Here is a 16,469-nt window from a genome sequence, read left to right as displayed (position 1 = left end):
AGCGGTTCTGTACGAGGTAGAAGGATCGTACGGGAAGAGATGCTGCACGGTCTACGATGGCAAGAGGAGGAAGATGGCGGAGGTGAGAAGCAAGGAGGCAGCCGGAGGAGTGAACCTCGGCTACGATGTCTTCCGTCTCATCGTCCACCCTGGCCTTGACACAGCCACCGCTATGTCCCTTGTTATTCTGCTCGACCAGATGTTCCGATCTTAGACACTACAGACCACGCATTCAGGCTTTAGACCAAGTGGATGTCTCTGTAAAACAAACACAGCTCTGGAAATAACATCCACACCCAGACAAACTTGCATTATACCTTCTTTTAGTTAGTCACTACATTACATTACAACATATATGAATCAATCTCGAAGATAGCAAAAATCAAAGCACCGCAAGAAGAAACATGAAGTTTCAAGCAAACAATTCCCCATGTCGGGCAAGGCAATATCAAGAAAAAATGGTTACAAAAACCGAAACTCTGAAACCTTGACCAACATGGCACAAACATCTGGTCGTGGGGGGTTGATCCACAGCTATGGACAAGCCGTGGAACTAATCACCAGTTGGTAATCGGGATGGCCTAGAAATCAGTCAGAAAAATGGCAGCCATCTTCTGCTCTTGTTTCCTCTTTGGCCATGAGAGCTTCCTGACTCTCTTCTCTGTGTGTTGCTAAGCCACATTGCCAATACAATGCCGACCAGGCTGACAACTGGTGCAGCGGCCAGAAACAACCATCTTCCTCTCCTAGCTCTGCTTACACCGGAGTCACTCTCGTCTCTCTCCCCACGTACAGGATCACTTTCAACAAGTGTCTCTCCCTCTGCTTCAGTGACATCACCAGAAGAGCTATCTTCGCTTGCATCCTCCTGATCCACGATTCCACGCGAAATGGCATCATGCTTTCCATCTTCATAATCTCTATCATCAGTTGGAAGTTCATAACGACAAAGGGGGCATGAGTTACGTGCATTCAGCCAAGGTAAGATACACCAAGTGTGGTAGAGATGAAGACATGGGAGCTGGGTGGTTTCGCTACCGATAACAAAAAACTCCTTGCAGATTGCACAGACTAGGCCATCATTGTTCTTCTTTAGTTGCTCTCCATTGATGATGATCCTTGGCAGATTCCTCACAATGGACAGAGATGCAGGAGGTGCACCTCTTCTTGAGTTGTCAGAGTCAGCAAGTTGTTCAAGCAATTCCTCAAAGCCTCTTTCATCTAGATAATCACCAGCATTTGCAACATAGGGAGAGAAATCTATATCCTCAAAACCATTGAAGATGTTCCGTGATAAGACCTGCCTACTCTCCACAGTTCTCTGGTGAATCTCTCTTTCAAACTCTGGAGAATCAAACCGTTGACTATGGGTAATGGAGCTGTAGCTCTCACTTGGACTCGCCAAACTATTCATTCTGGCAACACCCAATATGGCCCTTCCATTCTCAGCACCCGCCTCTTCCCATTCACCATCTTCTTCATCCGAGTTCCATTGGTGCAAACCAGCATGCATCGGGTCAATATCAGTATCAAAGTCAATGTCACTCTGGTCATCTGGTTGAACAAATATTTCGGTGTCCAGGAAACCATATATGTCTGTGGAAGCATCAGATTCTCCACCGTAAGCACTAAAAGACATTGCATCGGTATCACCATGTGAGAACCTGGATTGAGAAAAACTGGTATTTGATTCAGTTTCACCATAACGAGAATCAAAGTTACCAAAATCATCGTTTTCGGTATCAGAGAAAACCCTTCTCCACCTTCTAGAACCACTTGGAGTCGTATGGGAGCTAGTTAGCTGGAGTATCACGGCAGCACCCTCACCATCAGCATGTTGATCATCATGTCCATGTGCCACTGACAGGCTTTGCCGCGCAATGCTTATTAAACGGGAAAATTGGTCTGAGGGAAGATCTCCGATTGATTCAGAGCTGCTATGCCTAGTTCTCCTCCTCCTCCTCCTCGTACTTCTTCTAGCTGACTGCCTCCGACTTGAGTAATGCACAGGACTGTCAGAATCTTCGAGCAACAAAAACTTACAGTCCCCACATAAGCTAAAAATTTCAAGCTCAGTAGATTGAACGATTCTTCCACACAGATTACATGCTGCGGATGGGTATGCATAGTCTCCCATTGTATTGCCATCCGTGTGGTGGCCAGAAACATTTGCGTCGCCGGATAATCCCTGAGGCTGAGATTGTCGTTCCATCAGACCCAAGGCAGAACCACGATTTCTGAGAAGGAGAAAACATACAAAACATGAGCCATAGCTAGGCTTCAGAACGCGATAACGGTGCCTATCGACGAAGTGCTCGGCAGAATTAGTAAATTCATGTGAAGTCTACTGCAGAAAGAAGACAGGATCGCCCTTCGTGCAGAAGGGCAAAGTAAGCGAGCACGAAGGCGTATATCCGCGAACATTTCATCAAAGCAAACCACCACAGGAACTAGTATGAACTAGAGACAAATTCCACCGGAAGCAAGTAGTTTGTTATTTATTTAATCTGAGAACAAGATAGAAAATAGATCCAGAAGTCGAGGACTTTAGCCGTTTCGGGAGCGGCTAAATTTCCCACACAGAAAGGATGCAACCGACTAATAGATGTAGGAGATGATCAGAAAAGCAAACTTGGAATGTCAGCAGCCGGAGGTAGAACGAGAGAAAACCGCACAGAAGCAGAGCAATGAACCCTAAAAGAAAAAGCATGGAAAGAGAAACAGAGGGGGTACCTAGGAAGGGTATCAGGAGGAGACCTTCTTGTCACTCCTGCTGAGCTTAGGTTACAAATATGGCAAAAGCAAAGACTGATACGTAAAAGGAACAAATTGCTCGAAATCCAGGTGATCGAGGGAATGATTACCAGATAAGACGAAAGGGATCAAATTCCCCAGCTACGGATCTTCGAGAGCGTAACGAAAAACAAACCGAAAGGAATGAACTCGATCAGCGTGAAACGCCGGCATCGCTGAGGCAAATACGGCGACTGGGAGAGAGGAAGAAGAGCCCGGATTCAGAAAAATTCTCGCTTCAGATGCCAACCGCTGTGGGGCCTCTGATTTCAGCTTTTACATTATCAGCAACAATACCGAACCAGCAGCCCAGCCCAGCCCAACCCTTAAGCCTCTGCTCACGTGGGAGGGCTTCTCTAAAGACTCTTAGCGATTCGGAGACTTCTTGTTTCTACAGGTTCCGCAGTAAGAGAACTTTAAAAAACAATTTTTTTTTTGCCGAGTGTTTTTTTTTGTTACGATAAGAAACGTCTATCCTATAACTTTCGGGTCGGACATTAGACAACATCGCGGACCTGAGAAAATCCACCGCCATGTGCAGTAGCCGGCAAACTACGCAGAGCAGTAAACCATTCTCGTAAAATTGACCGGTTCAAGAGGAGTTTTTATACCTGGGTTTCGAACCCACAACCTCCTGGTAGAGGAGAGTTGTCATTAACCACTAGGTTGGGGACTCTCTCTAGAAAGTTGAATGCTTTCTGAACTGAAGTTCGCCTTGAATGGAATACGGTGGGTGGTCTCATCGGACAGCATAGCTGTACCATGTGCCCCTTGGTCTGCATAGTCCTACCTTCTTTGAGCTGGCTGCTAAAGCAAAACTACTTCTCCGTGAACTAAAAACTGACAAAGCAATGTCCACAGCTTGAAGAAGAGAACAGGTGTCTCCTGGAGAACCGTGAGAAGGGAAGCAACCCGACAGATGATGCTTTGGTATTTGTATCTCTTTTCTTCAATCAGATCCTCCTCCAACTAGAAGAAGTGATGTGGTGGCTTCTCTTCTCTGTGTGCATTTTCACGCCCTTCCTCTTCGCGGTACTTCACGGGAGCCTACCCTTTGATTCATTCGATCTCAGTGTGCGGTTTCACGCCTTAAACGATAATCGGAATCGTATATTAACAATACCAGTTGGCCCCTATAGAGTATAGCCATACTTGTTTTTTATTACAGCGCATAAAAAATTTAAAAGCTCAAAACCTGATTTAGTCCGTCTTCTCATATTAATTATCAATAAAATATGAATCATTTTAGGTCGTCCAAGTTGCCCCGAAGCCTAGTGATCTTCGGCCATACGGTTGAACCTGCCACACCCTGCAGCATGGGCATTTCACAATTGTGGCGTTAGGGGGCGAGTCGAAACTCGGAATCTCAAAGACGAAAGTATTTCGACCTCGAAACCATAATGACGTCTTCCCCTTCTTTGCTTTCTTCCTAAACCCTAAATCCCCGGAACTGTACTATTAAAGTTCTTCTACAAATGATGATTCCGATACACTAAGATACTAGGCATGGAATTATTATGCAGAGATGGAAAACGCCTGACACGGGCCAACAAGGCATCACTTGGGAGATCCATTCCTCCAGACAACATCCAGGAGAGTGAAGTTCATTACCATTCAAACTCAGCAAGCAAGCACAAGAATCGGCAATTGAAAGAGAAAACCAACCAAGAAACAACCTTCTACAAATGGACAAAGTAGACTAAATAGCCTCTTTTAGCTTGAAAAGCTTTCTCAAAACTAGCATACCAAAGGAAACTGAAATGGGAAGGATAGCATATGATCCTCCAACTCTCTGAAAAGCTCTTGATCCGTTACCGACATTGTCAACCTCAGGCCCCTGCACTGCATAGGTAGGTAATGTAGCTTCTGAGTTAACATCAATTCCACGAGGGAAAAGCAACAGCAGAAAGATGAGTTAAAAAGTGTTGTAAAAGATTCAAATTCCAATGAACAAGGCACGCTGCGTAAAATAATCAGTAGCGCAGCTATAGCTTAGGATCCCACACGTAAGCCCTCAATATTCCTAGACAGAGGAGAAACAAAAGCAACCCGAGAATCTTCACGGGGGGAAGGACAAGGCACAAGCCGCTATGCTAGGTTGATGCTTAAGAAAATCAATAGAAAGGCTTATTAGCTATCGAAAGTGAGACCAAAGAGACTCGCAAGTGCAATTTCCAAGCGCCGGTATGGCAAATGAAGCACACAGAAAGGATGCAACCGACTAATAGATGTAGGAGATGATCAGAAAAGCAAACTTGGAATGTCAGCAGCCGGAGGTAGAACGAGAGAAAACCGCACAGAAGCAGAGCAATGAACCCTAAAAGAAAAAGCATGGAAAGAGAAACAGAGGGGGTACCTAGGAAGGGTATCAGGAGGAGACCTTCTTGTCACGTCTCTCCATGGCAACATCCCACTCGTCGTGACCGATGTGCTTCGGCTGCATCGATAATCGAATTCAGATAAACCAAATTCAAAAACCCTAGGAGTAAAAGAAGGGAAAAGGGAAAACCCGGCCATGATAAGCCTTGTGAATGTGGTACTGAGCATTTCCCATCACGCATAACATTCCGGCAATGATTCCGAGAGGCAGAGCCGCTTCAAGCCACACCAACGCCATTTCCCGATCTCGATCCACTCGTTGTCTGAGGGAAGAAGCTGCCGTTTTCACCTTCCGAATATGGGCCTAATGGACCAATTCTCTTGATTCGTTTATGGGCTCAATTCCACTGTTACGCTGGCCTTGTATATTATTAATCTATTACATAATAATTTACAAAGTAACAATGGGGTAGGGTTGTACGAAATATCGATGGGCCGAAAACGGTATTTTTCCCATTTTAACCGTTTTTAAATTTTTAAATGGTACTATTTCTAGAAAACCGAACTGAACTTTAAAAAGTTTTGAAAAACCAAATTTTTTTCAGAAAAACTATCTTTTTTAAATAACAACCGGAAACCGGTAGCGAAATCGAACCAAACCGAATATAATATAAAAACCGATTGATACATATTTTTATAAAACCAAAAACCGAACCGATACATTTCCGTCCTAAACTCAAATCGTTTCCTGAAACGCCCACCCCTGGTATAAACGGATGGGAAGGTAGTGGAAGTGAAAATCCATGTTATTAAATCGGGTATTTGGATTACAAATATCATCCATCCAATATTCTAGAGCGATTATCAGTTGCGATAGAACGATTACTGAAAATAAATAATCAACTATGAGTTTGGTAGCAGGAGGTTTACTGGATTTTATAGTTCTACTCAATCATTTAGGTTTAGAATCAATCTTTATTCACGCAATTAATTACATTTCCTCTCTTCTACTAGTGAAATCAAATATTGAATCTTGAAGTAATTTTATCATCTCTCGATCACTAGAACATCAAATACGGGATGATTAATGCACTGTTGTTATGCAATTTTTTTTTAGTTACGATGGAAAACCCCTATCCTACAACTCTTCGGGTCGGACACCGGACACCGCAACACCTCTCAATCCATAGACCGGACGATAACGACATCAGGACAGCATCGCGGACCTGAGAAAACTCACCGTCCTACGCAGTTTCTTATACAAATTTCCTTTCTTAACGAGTTTCAAAACATCTGCTTCGAATCCAATCCCTAAAATTTGACTCCGTTTGATTTTTTTTTTCATCCACGGATTCTACTTAACCGAAATATCCAATGTTTATTAGATACCATCCATAACAAAATACGTAATTATATTTTTACTATACACAAAGTGTTGTTGCATAAATACTATTAGGATATGTTTATCCTTCCCACCAAGCATCCTACTAGTAAAAAAGACGCTAAACATCCTTTTTGTCTTTCTTATATAATGATACAATTATAAGTAGGAATGTCAAACGAGCCAGCTCGATCAGCTTGTTTCGAGCCATAAGTCCATTTTTATTTGGGCCAGAAAATTCCTGGCTCAACCCAAATCGCTTAGCTCGCGAGCCGGCTCCCGAACAGGCTCATATTTTTCTAAATACCTAAACAAAATCATAACAAATTATATAAAATCATATCCAAATGATACATCAACATAAAAAGAATATATCAATACATCTAATTATACTTATATTCACAATCACAATCCATATACAAAAAATCATCTTCAAATAGATAAAATCACAATCCATCCATATATAAAAAATCATTTTCAGATCCTAATCCATTCATGTACAATTAGATCCTAATCCATTTATAAAAAACCATCTTCAGATCTGAAAATATAAAAAATTATCTCTAAATCAAAATATCGTATCAACAATATCAACACTTTCAAGTTTCAACGTAAGAATTTTTTTACTACACCTTCTGAGTCAGCTCGGGAGCCAGCCGAGCTAGCTCATTTAGACTCGGCTCGTAGCGAATTGACTCACTCAACCCATTTTTATTTGGATTCAGATATTCTTAATTCGACTCGGTAAAAAAAACCAACCTCAAACCGGTTCACGAGGTTGACTCGTTTTGACATCCCTTACAACCCACAAAGCGTCTGGCTTTATGCATGAAACAAGGGGTAAAACTTTTTTTTACTTCCTCTTACAATTACCAAAAAGACTATGGTTGCATCTTCCTTTCTCTCTGCAACCACATCACCCGATCTGCTCGCTCCCCTTTTCCGGGTAACCTCTTTTCTTTGCTTCTCTTTTTGATTTTGCTGACAGCATCAGAGCATACCCACCATGTCTGGCTTGTATAATCCCAACTTCTCACCCGCAAGAGCAGCTTCTCCTCAGATTAGAAGCATCCCTGATGTTGATAGGTTTTTTCCCTTCTTCAACTCTATGCTGCTTTCTTCTACAACTTCTACTCGACCATTTCACTGGGTCGCCTTGTGGGATTTTGGTCATTTCTTCATCTATCTCTTTGTTTTGCTCGTCTTTTACAGCCCCTACTTGTCTGAGTTGTTAGCGGAGCACCAAAAGCTCGGGCCTTTCATGCAGGTGCTTCCCATATGCAGCCGACTGTTAAATCAAGGTCACTTCTCCTTGATTCTTTGTACCCGGATCTAGATTTTTCTTGAACTGCCTGCAGTTAGATTCCATAGATCACCTTGAAGTTTCTGATTCTTTCAGCTGCATCTCAATCGTCATCCTTTTTCTTTTCCTTACGCCACATTTAGTCTCAATTTAAGCTAGCAGCTGGCGATTGTTTGTGGTCTTGATGCTGTAAAGTTCTGGTGGCTGTATTAAAGATGGTATCTTGTCCAGCAGAACCCTTGCAACCGGTCGAAATTGTCGACTCCATCTCCAATTACCCTATATGGTCACATCATTGTATAAAGCCGAACTAGCAGGCAGTATTTCTACGCTTTTCATGCTAAATATTAGGCCGGGCTTGCAAAAAACGAAGCAGGATAATCATCAATGTATAAGTGGTGCCTTTGTCCTTGTCAACTATAAGCTTCGCGTTTCCGTGGCTTTGCTGGGTACGATTTAGGGAGAAACGTACCTTATCTAGCTTTGGTTGTAAAGTATCCGGCTTTTCAATTACAGTACTGGCAGTCTTGAACTTAGAATCGAGTGTAGTCGTAAAGCAACATCGGTTTCTATGAGCAGGAGACCGCTATGTATTTTCACCTTCTGTAGCTGATATAACCTCTTTCCTAATGCCTTCTTTAAATCATAACTGTAGATGCATGAGTGTTTTTGTTTCCTTCTTTGCATCTCCAGCATGAGGTTGTTACTCTTTATTGATTGGTGTTATGACATTCTTAATTCATACAGAGATATTTCGGGTTTCTGGAATGATGTCCAATCAAGGGTTTACCGATTTTGATAGACTGCGGCACCGAAGTCCTAGTCCAATGGCTTCACCAAATATAATGTCTCATGTTCCTGGTACTGGGTTAGGTGGTTGGAATGGCCTTCCACCAGAGGTAGCCTCTTCCTTTATCTGTCTTCTTTCTCTCTCTCAATTCCTTTCAAACTTTATGTGTCAAAGCTTTGTTTTTTTTTTGTAGAAAATATGTATTTGTCATCCTTGATGATTTTGATAAAACACAATAAGTTTTTGTCTGAGGATTTGTGGTTGAAAGTTGAAACCCACTTGCATGTGTGTCTTTATGGATGACTCCCTTATTTTTTGAATCTGCTTTAGTTCTCCTGTCTATCTGTGCAGTTGTTTTTTTCTATATCGCATCTCCTATAGATCAGCAGCAGCTTACCGGTCCGTGTATGCATTATAACTAGTTTGTTGTCTAGGTCGGAAATGTCTTATTGTTTATCAGCTACACAAGGCTGGGCACGTTTAGATATATGTAACGGTAACTCTTCATTCCCTAGGTGATACTTATTAGATCATATGGGACCTCCAAGATTTTTTCAAGCTACTCAGTCTACTGTATGACCTGATTAATGTGAGGTTGCTATCCGAAATCAGTAGTAACTAGTAAGCCTTAACCTAGGCTGGGAAGATGCTTCCAATTTCTTTTGGCACATTCACAAGTCTCATGAAAGTGGAACATTTATCTTTCTTGTAGAGATTAGGTGGACCAACTGGAATGGCAATGGAGTGGCAAGGTGCACCGGCCAGCCCAAGTTCATACACGGTGAAGCGCATCTTACGTTTGGATATTCCAGTTGAAACATATCCAAATGTAGGTTGACACTGATTTCTTTTCCTTTAGTCTGTTTGATTTTCGGTTATTATGCTGTCACAATTTGAGACAAGGGGTTTCAGGTGGGTGATAACAATCTTTTCATGTTTGCTTAGTTCAATTTTGTTGGAAGGCTTCTGGGCCCTAGAGGCAACTCTCTGAAGCGAGTGGAAGCCACTACAGGTTGTCGTGTGTACATTAGAGGAAAAGGGTCAATTAAGGATCCTGACAAAGTAAGGAATGCATACATTTCCTTGGTTTCTCTTTTCTCTCCCATGTTTTGTTCATGCCGCTTTGTTGTAGGAAGAGAAGCTAAGGGGGAAGCCAGGCTATGAGCATCTCAATGATCAGCTGCACATCCTAATCGAGGCTGATCTTCCTGCCAATGTTGTGGATATTAGATTGCGGCAGGCACAAGAAATTATCGAGGAGTTGCTCAAGCCTGTGGTATGTCCTCTAACCTTCTTTCACTTTAATATCTCTGCTCAAAGAAGTGTTTGGTCTAACAAAAAAATGGGAATATCAGTATAGGCATATGTGTCTGTAGCACAAGCTAGCAGCAGATCACATCTTGATACATAACATGGGCAAATTCTATATGCAGGATGAGCCACAGGACTACATCAAGAGGCAGCAACTGCGGGAACTTGCGATACTGAATTCAAACTTGAGAGAAGACAGTCCAGGGCCCAGTGGCAGTGTATCTCCTTTCAATTCAAATGCAATGAAACGCCCTAAAACGGGACGCTAAGAGATTGATGTACCTGTAAGGAGGGAGGGTACACATATATATATGAGTTGGTTCCTGTGCTACCCTCTTATTATGATCCATACCGATTCAGCACAAAGTACAAGGGTCGCCCAACAGTTCATGCCGGTGAGCTTTTTCTGCTGGGTTGTGTTTCTCATGTTTTCCCTCTATTCAGGGGGGAGAATACAAGGCAGACAACGTAAAATAAAATTGAAAAAAATAGTTAGATGTTTTTGTGTAGGTTTGATGTATTTTTAAGCCACAGAGATACATTCTTTGGATTATTTTTTTGTTCTGGAGGGGCGTGGAAATGTATACAGAGATGAAGGCCGCCATGGATATGGGATCCTTGGTCGGCTGTGTATGTAAAATCACACTCTGCATTTTAATACTAAAATTAGCCACCAGTGTTTTAGATTCTCGTTGTGGTTGAGGTGAGATCAAACTGAAACCATGTGGAAGCAGTTTCCGAATAGGGTTTGATGCAAAGGCGTAAGAACGTGTTGGATTTTGTTGTTGGCGTTCTAACAGCACGTGGCGGCGTCTCGGCTGTCTGCTTTGCACGTGGGAAATAAATGGGCCTTTCCAGTCCAACTTTAACTTAGCATCTTGATAGTTACTTTTCGTTTTCATCCTTCTTTATAAACCCTGGCGAGTTTGCGACAAATGTTAGATCTGGTTGTCTTATTATTCACTAGGGGCATTGGGTCTGGGTCTGCAGATCGCTCCGCCTTTTGCTCGTCCTTCTCAGGTACGTTTCTGCCCCCGATATGTAGTTTCAGATTCTCGGCAACGACAGCAACTTTTCTCTTCTTTTTTCTAGATTCACTGTTTCCCAGTGACTCACAACTTTGTGTCGAGAAAAATGGCGGCTATGGCACGGCTTCACTTTTCGGCAAAACCCAAGGAGAGCAGCGTGCCACTGCCGAGAGTAAACCGCCGGGAAAGCTATCTGACGGTTTCTGTGTCGCTCCCTCGAAGTGGATCTGCATGTTCACTCCACACCAACCTCTCCAGCCCTTCTTCTCCATCAAGCTTCCAGCTTTCATGCGCCGGAGGTGGTGGAAATGGGGGTTTCCCGGGAAATGGCGGTGGAAACGGCGGGGACAGTGGAAGATGGGACAACCATGGAGATTCTGGAGGGTCTTCATGGGGGCTGTTCGGCTTCTTCATCGAAGGGTGGCGATCACGAGTGCCTGCCGATCCTCAGTTCCCTTTCAAGGTTCTAATGGAGGAGCTGGTGGGCGTTAGTGCTTGTGTCCTCGGTGATATGGCATCTCGCCCGAACTTTGGCCTCAACGAGCTGGACTTTGTGTTCTCAACCCTCGTCGTGGGCTCCATTATGAACTTTACCCTGATGTACCTTTTGGCTCCAACGGCGTCGGTATCCGCAGCCTCCCAAGCGCTGCCTGGAATCTTTGCAAGCTGCCCCACCAGCCACATGTTTGAACCGGGCAATTTCAGCCTTGTCAACCGCTTTGGCACCTTGGTTTACAAAGGGGTGGTGTTTGCAGCGGTGGGGATGGCTGCTGGTCTGGTTGGGACTGCCCTCTCAAATGGGTTGATCATGATGAGGAAGAAAATGGACCCCAACTTTGAGACGCCTAACAAGGCACCCCCGCCGCTGCTGAACGCCATGACGTGGGCCGTTCACATGGGCGCCAGCAGCAACCTGAGGTACCAGACTTTGAACGGAGTTGAGTTTGTGCTGGCGAAGGGTCTACCGCCTGTGGTGTTCAAGACGTCTGTGGTGGTTCTAAGGTGTTTGAACAATGTTCTTGGAGGCATGTCTTTTGTTGTTTTGGCCAGGTTGACAGGATCCCAGGCCGTGGAGGAGAAGAGCAAGGTTACTCAGATGGCTGAGAAGGAGAGATTGCTCGAGGGGAGCCAGCACAATTGATCCCAATTGTTATCCACTCCTCTGGCTCCCTGTGTCAGTCTTTAATCTATGTTTTCCTTGTTCATACCTATCCTGAGACTGGTTTTGCATCTGATGTGTGATCGAGAGCTTTCAGTTCAATAATACATACATGAACAAAGGCACTGCCCTGTCATTGCTCCGTTCGCTTGTGTGTTGCGCAATCAGGGTCGTCCGATTTCATTTGCTTTGCTACATCTGAATATGATGAGTTCACAAATCGGATATTATATCAATCGTCTGATCAAATATGTTCCATCCACAATCATCCTAACCGTGTTTAATCCATAGAAGCAAAACTGAGTAATACAACTTGGAAGCCCGAATCGATACAGATAACAAAGATGGATTTTCTTGCAAGAACACCGGTTCTGAAAATCATCTGACAGCCTCTGGAGCAGAATTGCAGTAGGGAGTGTGCAAGCAGACCAGTCTGGTGAAAGTCAGACAAAGGACGGCAGATGCCACTCCCAGAGACAGACCCACACTGCTTTTCCTAGTGTCTAACCTCATTGCTCTCCTCAGCACTCGGCCAAAGCTCGGCAGTAATCCTCCGCACGCCAACACCATTATGTGATCTAGTCCACTATAATCAATGCCAGCAAGTATGGATCCAATGGCAGACACGGGACCCACAAATCCGATCAAAGCAGCTGTCGAGAGGGCTGCATGCCAACTCTCTGTAGCACCAAAAATGCAACTAGCCACGGCCATCCCTCTTGGGAAGCCGTGTAGAGAAACGGGAAGGACCATATGCCTCCCGAGTCCATAAGCCTTTGGAGCAGCAACACCCAGCGTCAGCCCCTCGGCTAGTGCATGGAAGGCGGCTGCGGCGCATGCCAAGATTGACTGGAGGGTGAGAACACTGGCTGGAAATCCGGTTACACCATTTAAGCTGCTGACCCGGGTCTTTTTGTGGCATGTTAGATTTAGAATTGTTGAACTTGCGAAATGGAAAAGTCCAGCTCCTGTTGCTAGAAGACTAACTAGAGAGAAGATTGCCATTTTCGCGGATAGTAGCAGTTGGAGCGGCCGCCAGAGGCCAAGGGTGAAGGCAATGCCTGACGCTATACCCATGAGAAGGGCATGCTGGAGACGGAAGGCAAGAGCCAGTGCAACCATAACAACACCCCCAATCAATGGTCCAAGGCCAAAAAGGAGTGACACAAAGAAGCCGGAAGCATCTTCTGAGCTGCAATGGAGAGAATGGAGCCTTAGATGTACGGCAAAAACTGGATTTGTAAACCAATCAAATGCAGTGACTTAATTTCCCATAAATTATGAGGTGTCTTACTTGTAGTCATGTGTGAAATTCTCAAAAAGAGTGCTTAGACATTCCATTGATGCTACAGAGAGTGTGGCTGCCGATGCCACATGCGATGGGGATGCTTCCTATAGTGGAAATCGAATGGAACCGAAAGTCAGGTGTCAAATCCAAATGGATGAAACTGATGCTATACCTGGTTTAACTGAAAGATCCTCAAACATGAAGTTTCACCATGATAAGTTCATAGCCAGAGCAGTAAAGTAACCTTGAATGCATCTGGGAGCACTTCAGCAATAACCATCCAGATCATGCATCCAGCAGCAAAGCCGGTGCAGAAAGGTAAAAACTTGCTAAATGCATCCGCGCACATAAAAGCTGGCACTGCGACGATGGGCTGTACAAGGATCATAGAGAGTAAAAGAATCAGCAAAACTGCAAGAATTGCTAGAAACTGCCAATTAGATCCAATAACATCATATCACCCATTACCTGAGGTAAGGATGTTATTATACTCCAGAGCATTGCATTATGTGGCGAGACACCCCGTGATGAAAGCACCATACTGACAGCCAACCCTTCCGGTATGTTGTGAACAGCTATGGCCAAAGTGACCAAAAGCCCTTGAGTAAAACCCTTTGAACCAGCAAAGGACACACCGACACCTGATCCCTCCCCGAAAGAGTGAAGAGTCATAATTCCTATTACGAGAACAACTTTCGCGGCATCTGCACCTTTTATGTCCAGCATACTAACTTCACCATAATGTTCAAGAAACTGCACAGAACGACATGGTTTATTGATACCGTGAGTTTAAGCTTTGAGACGCCATACAACTATACAGCTAATTTAAAAGACAACCATAGACTGAAATGGGTTCATTGATAGGGTGAGTTTTCAAGTTCTGAAATTCCATGCGCCTCAGCTGCTAATGTAAGAGGAAACTGCAGAAAGACAGGAAATTAACAATTTTCTTCAGTTTGAACTTCGGAATGTCAAGCAATTCTGCAGCTAATATAAGAGGGTACCACAAAAAGATAAGGCACTACTAAAATGTCATTCAACTCTGAAGCTGATTTAAAAGGAAACTTTAGAAAGACAAGATTTGTTGGTACTGAGTTTGAACTTTCAAATCTCAAGCTCTATTTGGAGAAGAAAAGTGCATTTTGAAAATAGAGAACCAAAGATGCAGTTTCAAGTTACCCTCTTGCAGAGCCAGATGAACATGCCACCAGCTAGAATCCCAGTAACGACCCAATTGCCGGCGCCATGCTCTTGTCCCTCCTTCACAAGGTCAAAGCTCGCAGCCAACATCACGCCAGCAGCCATTCCGTTGCATATGCCAGCCCATTGAGGATCAAGCTCGACAAAGAAGAAGGGCACTGCACCTAACCCAGTGGCCGCGGCCATTGCCAAGGTGAACAATGCTACAGTCGAGACTGAAACTTTGTTGTGGTTGCCTCTCTTCTCGCCCAGCCCGATGTCCTGTATGGCTTTCTCTACACCACTGCCGTCTATAACATTATATCTCATGTTTTCATGCGGAGCGAATCTAGATTTATGTGAGGTGTCCATATGAGGACTTGCATCAATAATCCCAAGAAATGCAACAAAGAAGAATGGAAGCAGCAGCAGCAGGTGTTTGCAACCCAACTTCGTCATTTCGACACTGACAAATCTTGGAGCAATTTTTAACACTTGGAAGAGACCTGAGGCAATAATGTCCCCCAGTTCAAAGGAAAACGAAAGGTGCAGAAGCTCCCAGGACAAAATGCATCAGCAAGACGATCTCTTTGCCACGGTCAACAGCCAAATCACATAATTTTGCCTGTAAAATAGAGCAGAAGAAAACAGATCTCAATTCAGCAAATCACAAGATGAGAAGAAGATAATCCTGATCCAGTGAAAAAGCCTCCGAGTCTCCCAAGGATCAAGAAAATCCCTTGGAAGCCCTTGAACCACAAGTCAACGTCACGAGAATATCGCTAATGCATTGTCCAGAATCCAGATTCACTCATATTATAACGGATATAGATTCGACAAGGGCATCATCCACATCAGAACATCAGATGATTGAAAACAGGAAAATGCAATTTTTGATTTATATTTCCATAAAAATTTGGCTGAATTCAGGAACGCATTTACAATTCTCTCAAGCATTCTGATTTAGGACCGTCCAGTCGATGGAATCCATCAATGGAGAAGGACTTACCCGCAGAAGAAAAACCGGTGGAAGACGGGAAAAGGAAAGATGTTTCCAAGGAAGAGAGAAGAAAAGAGGGGGCGCGAAGCTTCTGCTGCTGATCCCTTCTCGATGTCGAGCGGATAAATCTATTGAAAACCTTTTTTTCATAATTACAGGTCGAAGGACTATTGCGGGGGGCACGTCGTTTTCGCTTTTCAACGCTCCTCTCCCTCCCCAAAAACCGCCTTCGATTATTATTTTACATGTCACTTTCAGTTGACCTGGTTCGAGCCCAAACAGAAACAGAAACTGAAAACTGGTCATTGTTCTTACAAAGAGCTAAAGGAAAACGCTTCCAGCTGGGTCAGCGAGGCGTGATGCTGGGAATAACACCGCTGCTAAGGTCGCTTCCCAAGAGGCTCGAGGACTCGCACGTGACATTGGCGGAGGAAGAAGATCCTGACGACTCCGTCTCAGAAGACAAGACTCTGGGTTCAGTCGCGGGCATTGCTAGAAGCACGCTCTCAAGCTCCTTCACCACCCCGGACATTGTTGGCCGCATTTCCGGCGCATCGTGGCAACACCTCAGAGCCAAAGCAGCAAACTTCTCTACGCATTCTAACGAGCACGTACCCATCCTCTTGTCTACCCACGACACGATCCTACCCGTCTGATGCGCTGCTTTCACCTTGACGATCACCAGAAAAATATTCTCAAATCCATGATTTCCTCAAGTTTTCTTTATGCGTTCAGCTTCAGGACTTACAACATACATACCTCTCTAACAATGTTTTTTCCGTGTGTTATCGCGTGCATACCCGTAAGTAGCTCCATGAACACCACTCCGAGGCTATAAACATCGCTTTTGTCTGTCAACTTGTGTGTCAAGAAGTATTCTGGGTCGAGATCCCCCTGCCATGATGGAATTGCAGAGAT

The 16,469-nt window shown here is 44.1% G+C and overlaps 7 protein-coding genes and 1 long non-coding RNA gene across 16 annotated transcripts in view; 3 read left to right on the top strand and 5 right to left on the bottom strand.

Moving 5' to 3' along the window:
- LOC104823338 (protein LURP-one-related 8-like) overlaps positions 1 to 330 on the top strand; it is a 1,181-nt gene extending 851 nt beyond the window's left edge. The window contains exon 3 of the mRNA XM_010554880.2: positions 1 to 330. Within this exon, the coding sequence (XP_010553182.1) occupies positions 1 to 214 (214 nt within the window). The 3' untranslated portion in view covers positions 215 to 330.
- Positions 331 to 521: 191 nt separating this feature from the next.
- Positions 522 to 3,017, bottom strand: LOC104823336 (E3 ubiquitin-protein ligase Praja-2-like). Of its 2 annotated transcripts, XM_010554877.1 has the most exons (3): positions 2,865 to 3,017; positions 1,764 to 2,237; positions 522 to 1,664 (listed from the first exon to the last, which is right to left on the bottom strand). In XM_010554877.1, exons 2-3 carry the CDS (start codon positions 2,210 to 2,212, stop codon positions 593 to 595), a joined length of 1,521 nt encoding a protein of 506 aa, XP_010553179.1. In that variant the 5' UTR covers positions 2,213 to 2,237; positions 2,865 to 3,017; the 3' UTR covers positions 522 to 592. The 2 variants fall into 2 exon arrangements, with proteins under 2 accessions (XP_010553179.1, XP_010553178.1); XM_010554876.1 differs by having other exon boundaries at positions 522 to 2,237.
- Positions 2,865 to 3,793, bottom strand: LOC104823337. The gene is made up of 2 exons (XM_010554879.1): positions 3,405 to 3,793; positions 2,865 to 3,184 (listed from the first exon to the last, which is right to left on the bottom strand). The coding sequence occupies exons 1-2, from the start codon at positions 3,573 to 3,575 to the stop codon at positions 3,032 to 3,034; spliced, it is 324 nt and encodes a 107-aa protein (XP_010553181.1). The 5' UTR covers positions 3,576 to 3,793; the 3' UTR covers positions 2,865 to 3,031.
- A 537-nt stretch (positions 3,794 to 4,330) lies between these two features.
- Positions 4,331 to 5,439, bottom strand: LOC104823335. Its single transcript, XR_773328.2, has 3 exons — positions 5,303 to 5,439; positions 5,150 to 5,230; positions 4,331 to 4,635 (listed from the first exon to the last, which is right to left on the bottom strand). It is a non-coding gene; the product is annotated as an uncharacterized LOC104823335 (long non-coding RNA).
- Positions 5,440 to 7,345: 1,906 nt separating this feature from the next.
- On the top strand, positions 7,346 to 10,581 carry LOC104823334 (KH domain-containing protein At3g08620). Its single transcript, XM_010554875.2, has 7 exons — positions 7,346 to 7,579; positions 7,706 to 7,794; positions 8,544 to 8,695; positions 9,299 to 9,415; positions 9,532 to 9,648; positions 9,719 to 9,862; positions 10,020 to 10,581. Exons 1-7 carry the CDS (start codon positions 7,500 to 7,502, stop codon positions 10,164 to 10,166), a joined length of 846 nt encoding a protein of 281 aa, XP_010553177.1. The 5' UTR covers positions 7,346 to 7,499; the 3' UTR covers positions 10,167 to 10,581.
- A 97-nt stretch (positions 10,582 to 10,678) lies between these two features.
- On the top strand, positions 10,679 to 12,227 carry LOC104823332 (protein RETICULATA-RELATED 3, chloroplastic). The gene is made up of 2 exons (XM_010554874.1): positions 10,679 to 10,917; positions 10,990 to 12,227. Exon 2 carries the CDS (start codon positions 11,032 to 11,034, stop codon positions 12,064 to 12,066), a length of 1,035 nt encoding a protein of 344 aa, XP_010553176.1. The 5' UTR covers positions 10,679 to 10,917; positions 10,990 to 11,031; the 3' UTR covers positions 12,067 to 12,227.
- A 67-nt stretch (positions 12,228 to 12,294) lies between these two features.
- Positions 12,295 to 15,091, bottom strand: LOC104823330 (putative zinc transporter At3g08650). Its single transcript, XM_010554863.1, has 5 exons — positions 14,552 to 15,091; positions 13,841 to 14,125; positions 13,617 to 13,745; positions 13,379 to 13,476; positions 12,295 to 13,276 (listed from the first exon to the last, which is right to left on the bottom strand). Exons 1-5 carry the CDS (start codon positions 15,008 to 15,010, stop codon positions 12,463 to 12,465), a joined length of 1,785 nt encoding a protein of 594 aa, XP_010553165.1. The 5' UTR covers positions 15,011 to 15,091; the 3' UTR covers positions 12,295 to 12,462.
- A 589-nt stretch (positions 15,092 to 15,680) lies between these two features.
- Positions 15,681 to 16,469, bottom strand: part of LOC104823331 (probable LRR receptor-like serine/threonine-protein kinase At1g06840) — a 6,763-nt gene continuing 5,974 nt past the window's right edge. For all 8 annotated transcript variants that reach the window (XM_010554864.2, XM_010554868.2, XM_010554870.2 and 5 more), the window contains 2 exons: positions 16,311 to 16,445; positions 15,681 to 16,221 (listed from right to left, as the gene is read on the bottom strand). In XM_010554864.2, the coding sequence (XP_010553166.1) occupies positions 15,898 to 16,221; positions 16,311 to 16,445 (459 nt within the window). In that variant the 3' untranslated portion in view covers positions 15,681 to 15,897. The remainder of the gene's footprint in view (positions 16,222 to 16,310; positions 16,446 to 16,469) is intronic.

Source organism: Tarenaya hassleriana, unplaced genomic scaffold, assembly GCF_000463585.1.
Source record: "Tarenaya hassleriana unplaced genomic scaffold, ASM46358v1 Cleome4, whole genome shotgun sequence".
NCBI classification, from domain to species: Eukaryota; Viridiplantae; Streptophyta; class Magnoliopsida; order Brassicales; family Cleomaceae; genus Tarenaya; species Tarenaya hassleriana.
The sequence above is the reverse complement of the archived record's forward strand: the minus strand, read 5'-3'. Positions and strand labels throughout refer to the sequence as shown.

Bases quoted from the DNA above. Each gene is read 5' to 3' on its own strand.
- LOC104823330 (XM_010554863.1), bottom strand. From the start codon at position 15,010: ATGACGAAGTTGGGTTGCAAACACCTGCTGCTGCTGCTTCCATTCTTC. The intron at 14,126-14,551 runs GTAACTTGAAAC...CGTTCTGTGCAG, and splicing joins TCATCTGGCTCTGCAAGAGG to TTTCTTGAACATTATGGTGA. The intron at 13,746-13,840 runs GTAATGGGTGAT...ATCCTTGTACAG, and splicing joins TAATAACATCCTTACCTCAG to CCCATCGTCGCAGTGCCAGC.
- LOC104823334 (XM_010554875.2), top strand. From the start codon at position 7,500: ATGTCTGGCTTGTATAATCCCAACTTCTCACCCGCAAGAGCAGCTTCT. The intron at 7,580-7,705 runs GTTTTTTCCCTT...CGTCTTTTACAG, and splicing joins AGCATCCCTGATGTTGATAG to CCCCTACTTGTCTGAGTTGT. The intron at 9,863-10,019 runs GTATGTCCTCTA...TTCTATATGCAG, and splicing joins AGGAGTTGCTCAAGCCTGTG to GATGAGCCACAGGACTACAT.
- LOC104823336 (XM_010554876.1), bottom strand. From the start codon at position 2,212: ATGGAACGACAATCTCAGCCTCAGGGATTATCCGGCGACGCAAATGTT.
- LOC104823332 (XM_010554874.1), top strand. From the start codon at position 11,032: ATGGCGGCTATGGCACGGCTTCACTTTTCGGCAAAACCCAAGGAGAGC.
- LOC104823337 (XM_010554879.1), bottom strand. From the start codon at position 3,575: ATGCAGACCAAGGGGCACATGGTACAGCTATGCTGTCCGATGAGACCA. The intron at 3,185-3,404 runs GTATAAAAACTC...CGGAACCTGTAG, and splicing joins GTTGTGGGTTCGAAACCCAG to AAACAAGAAGTCTCCGAATC.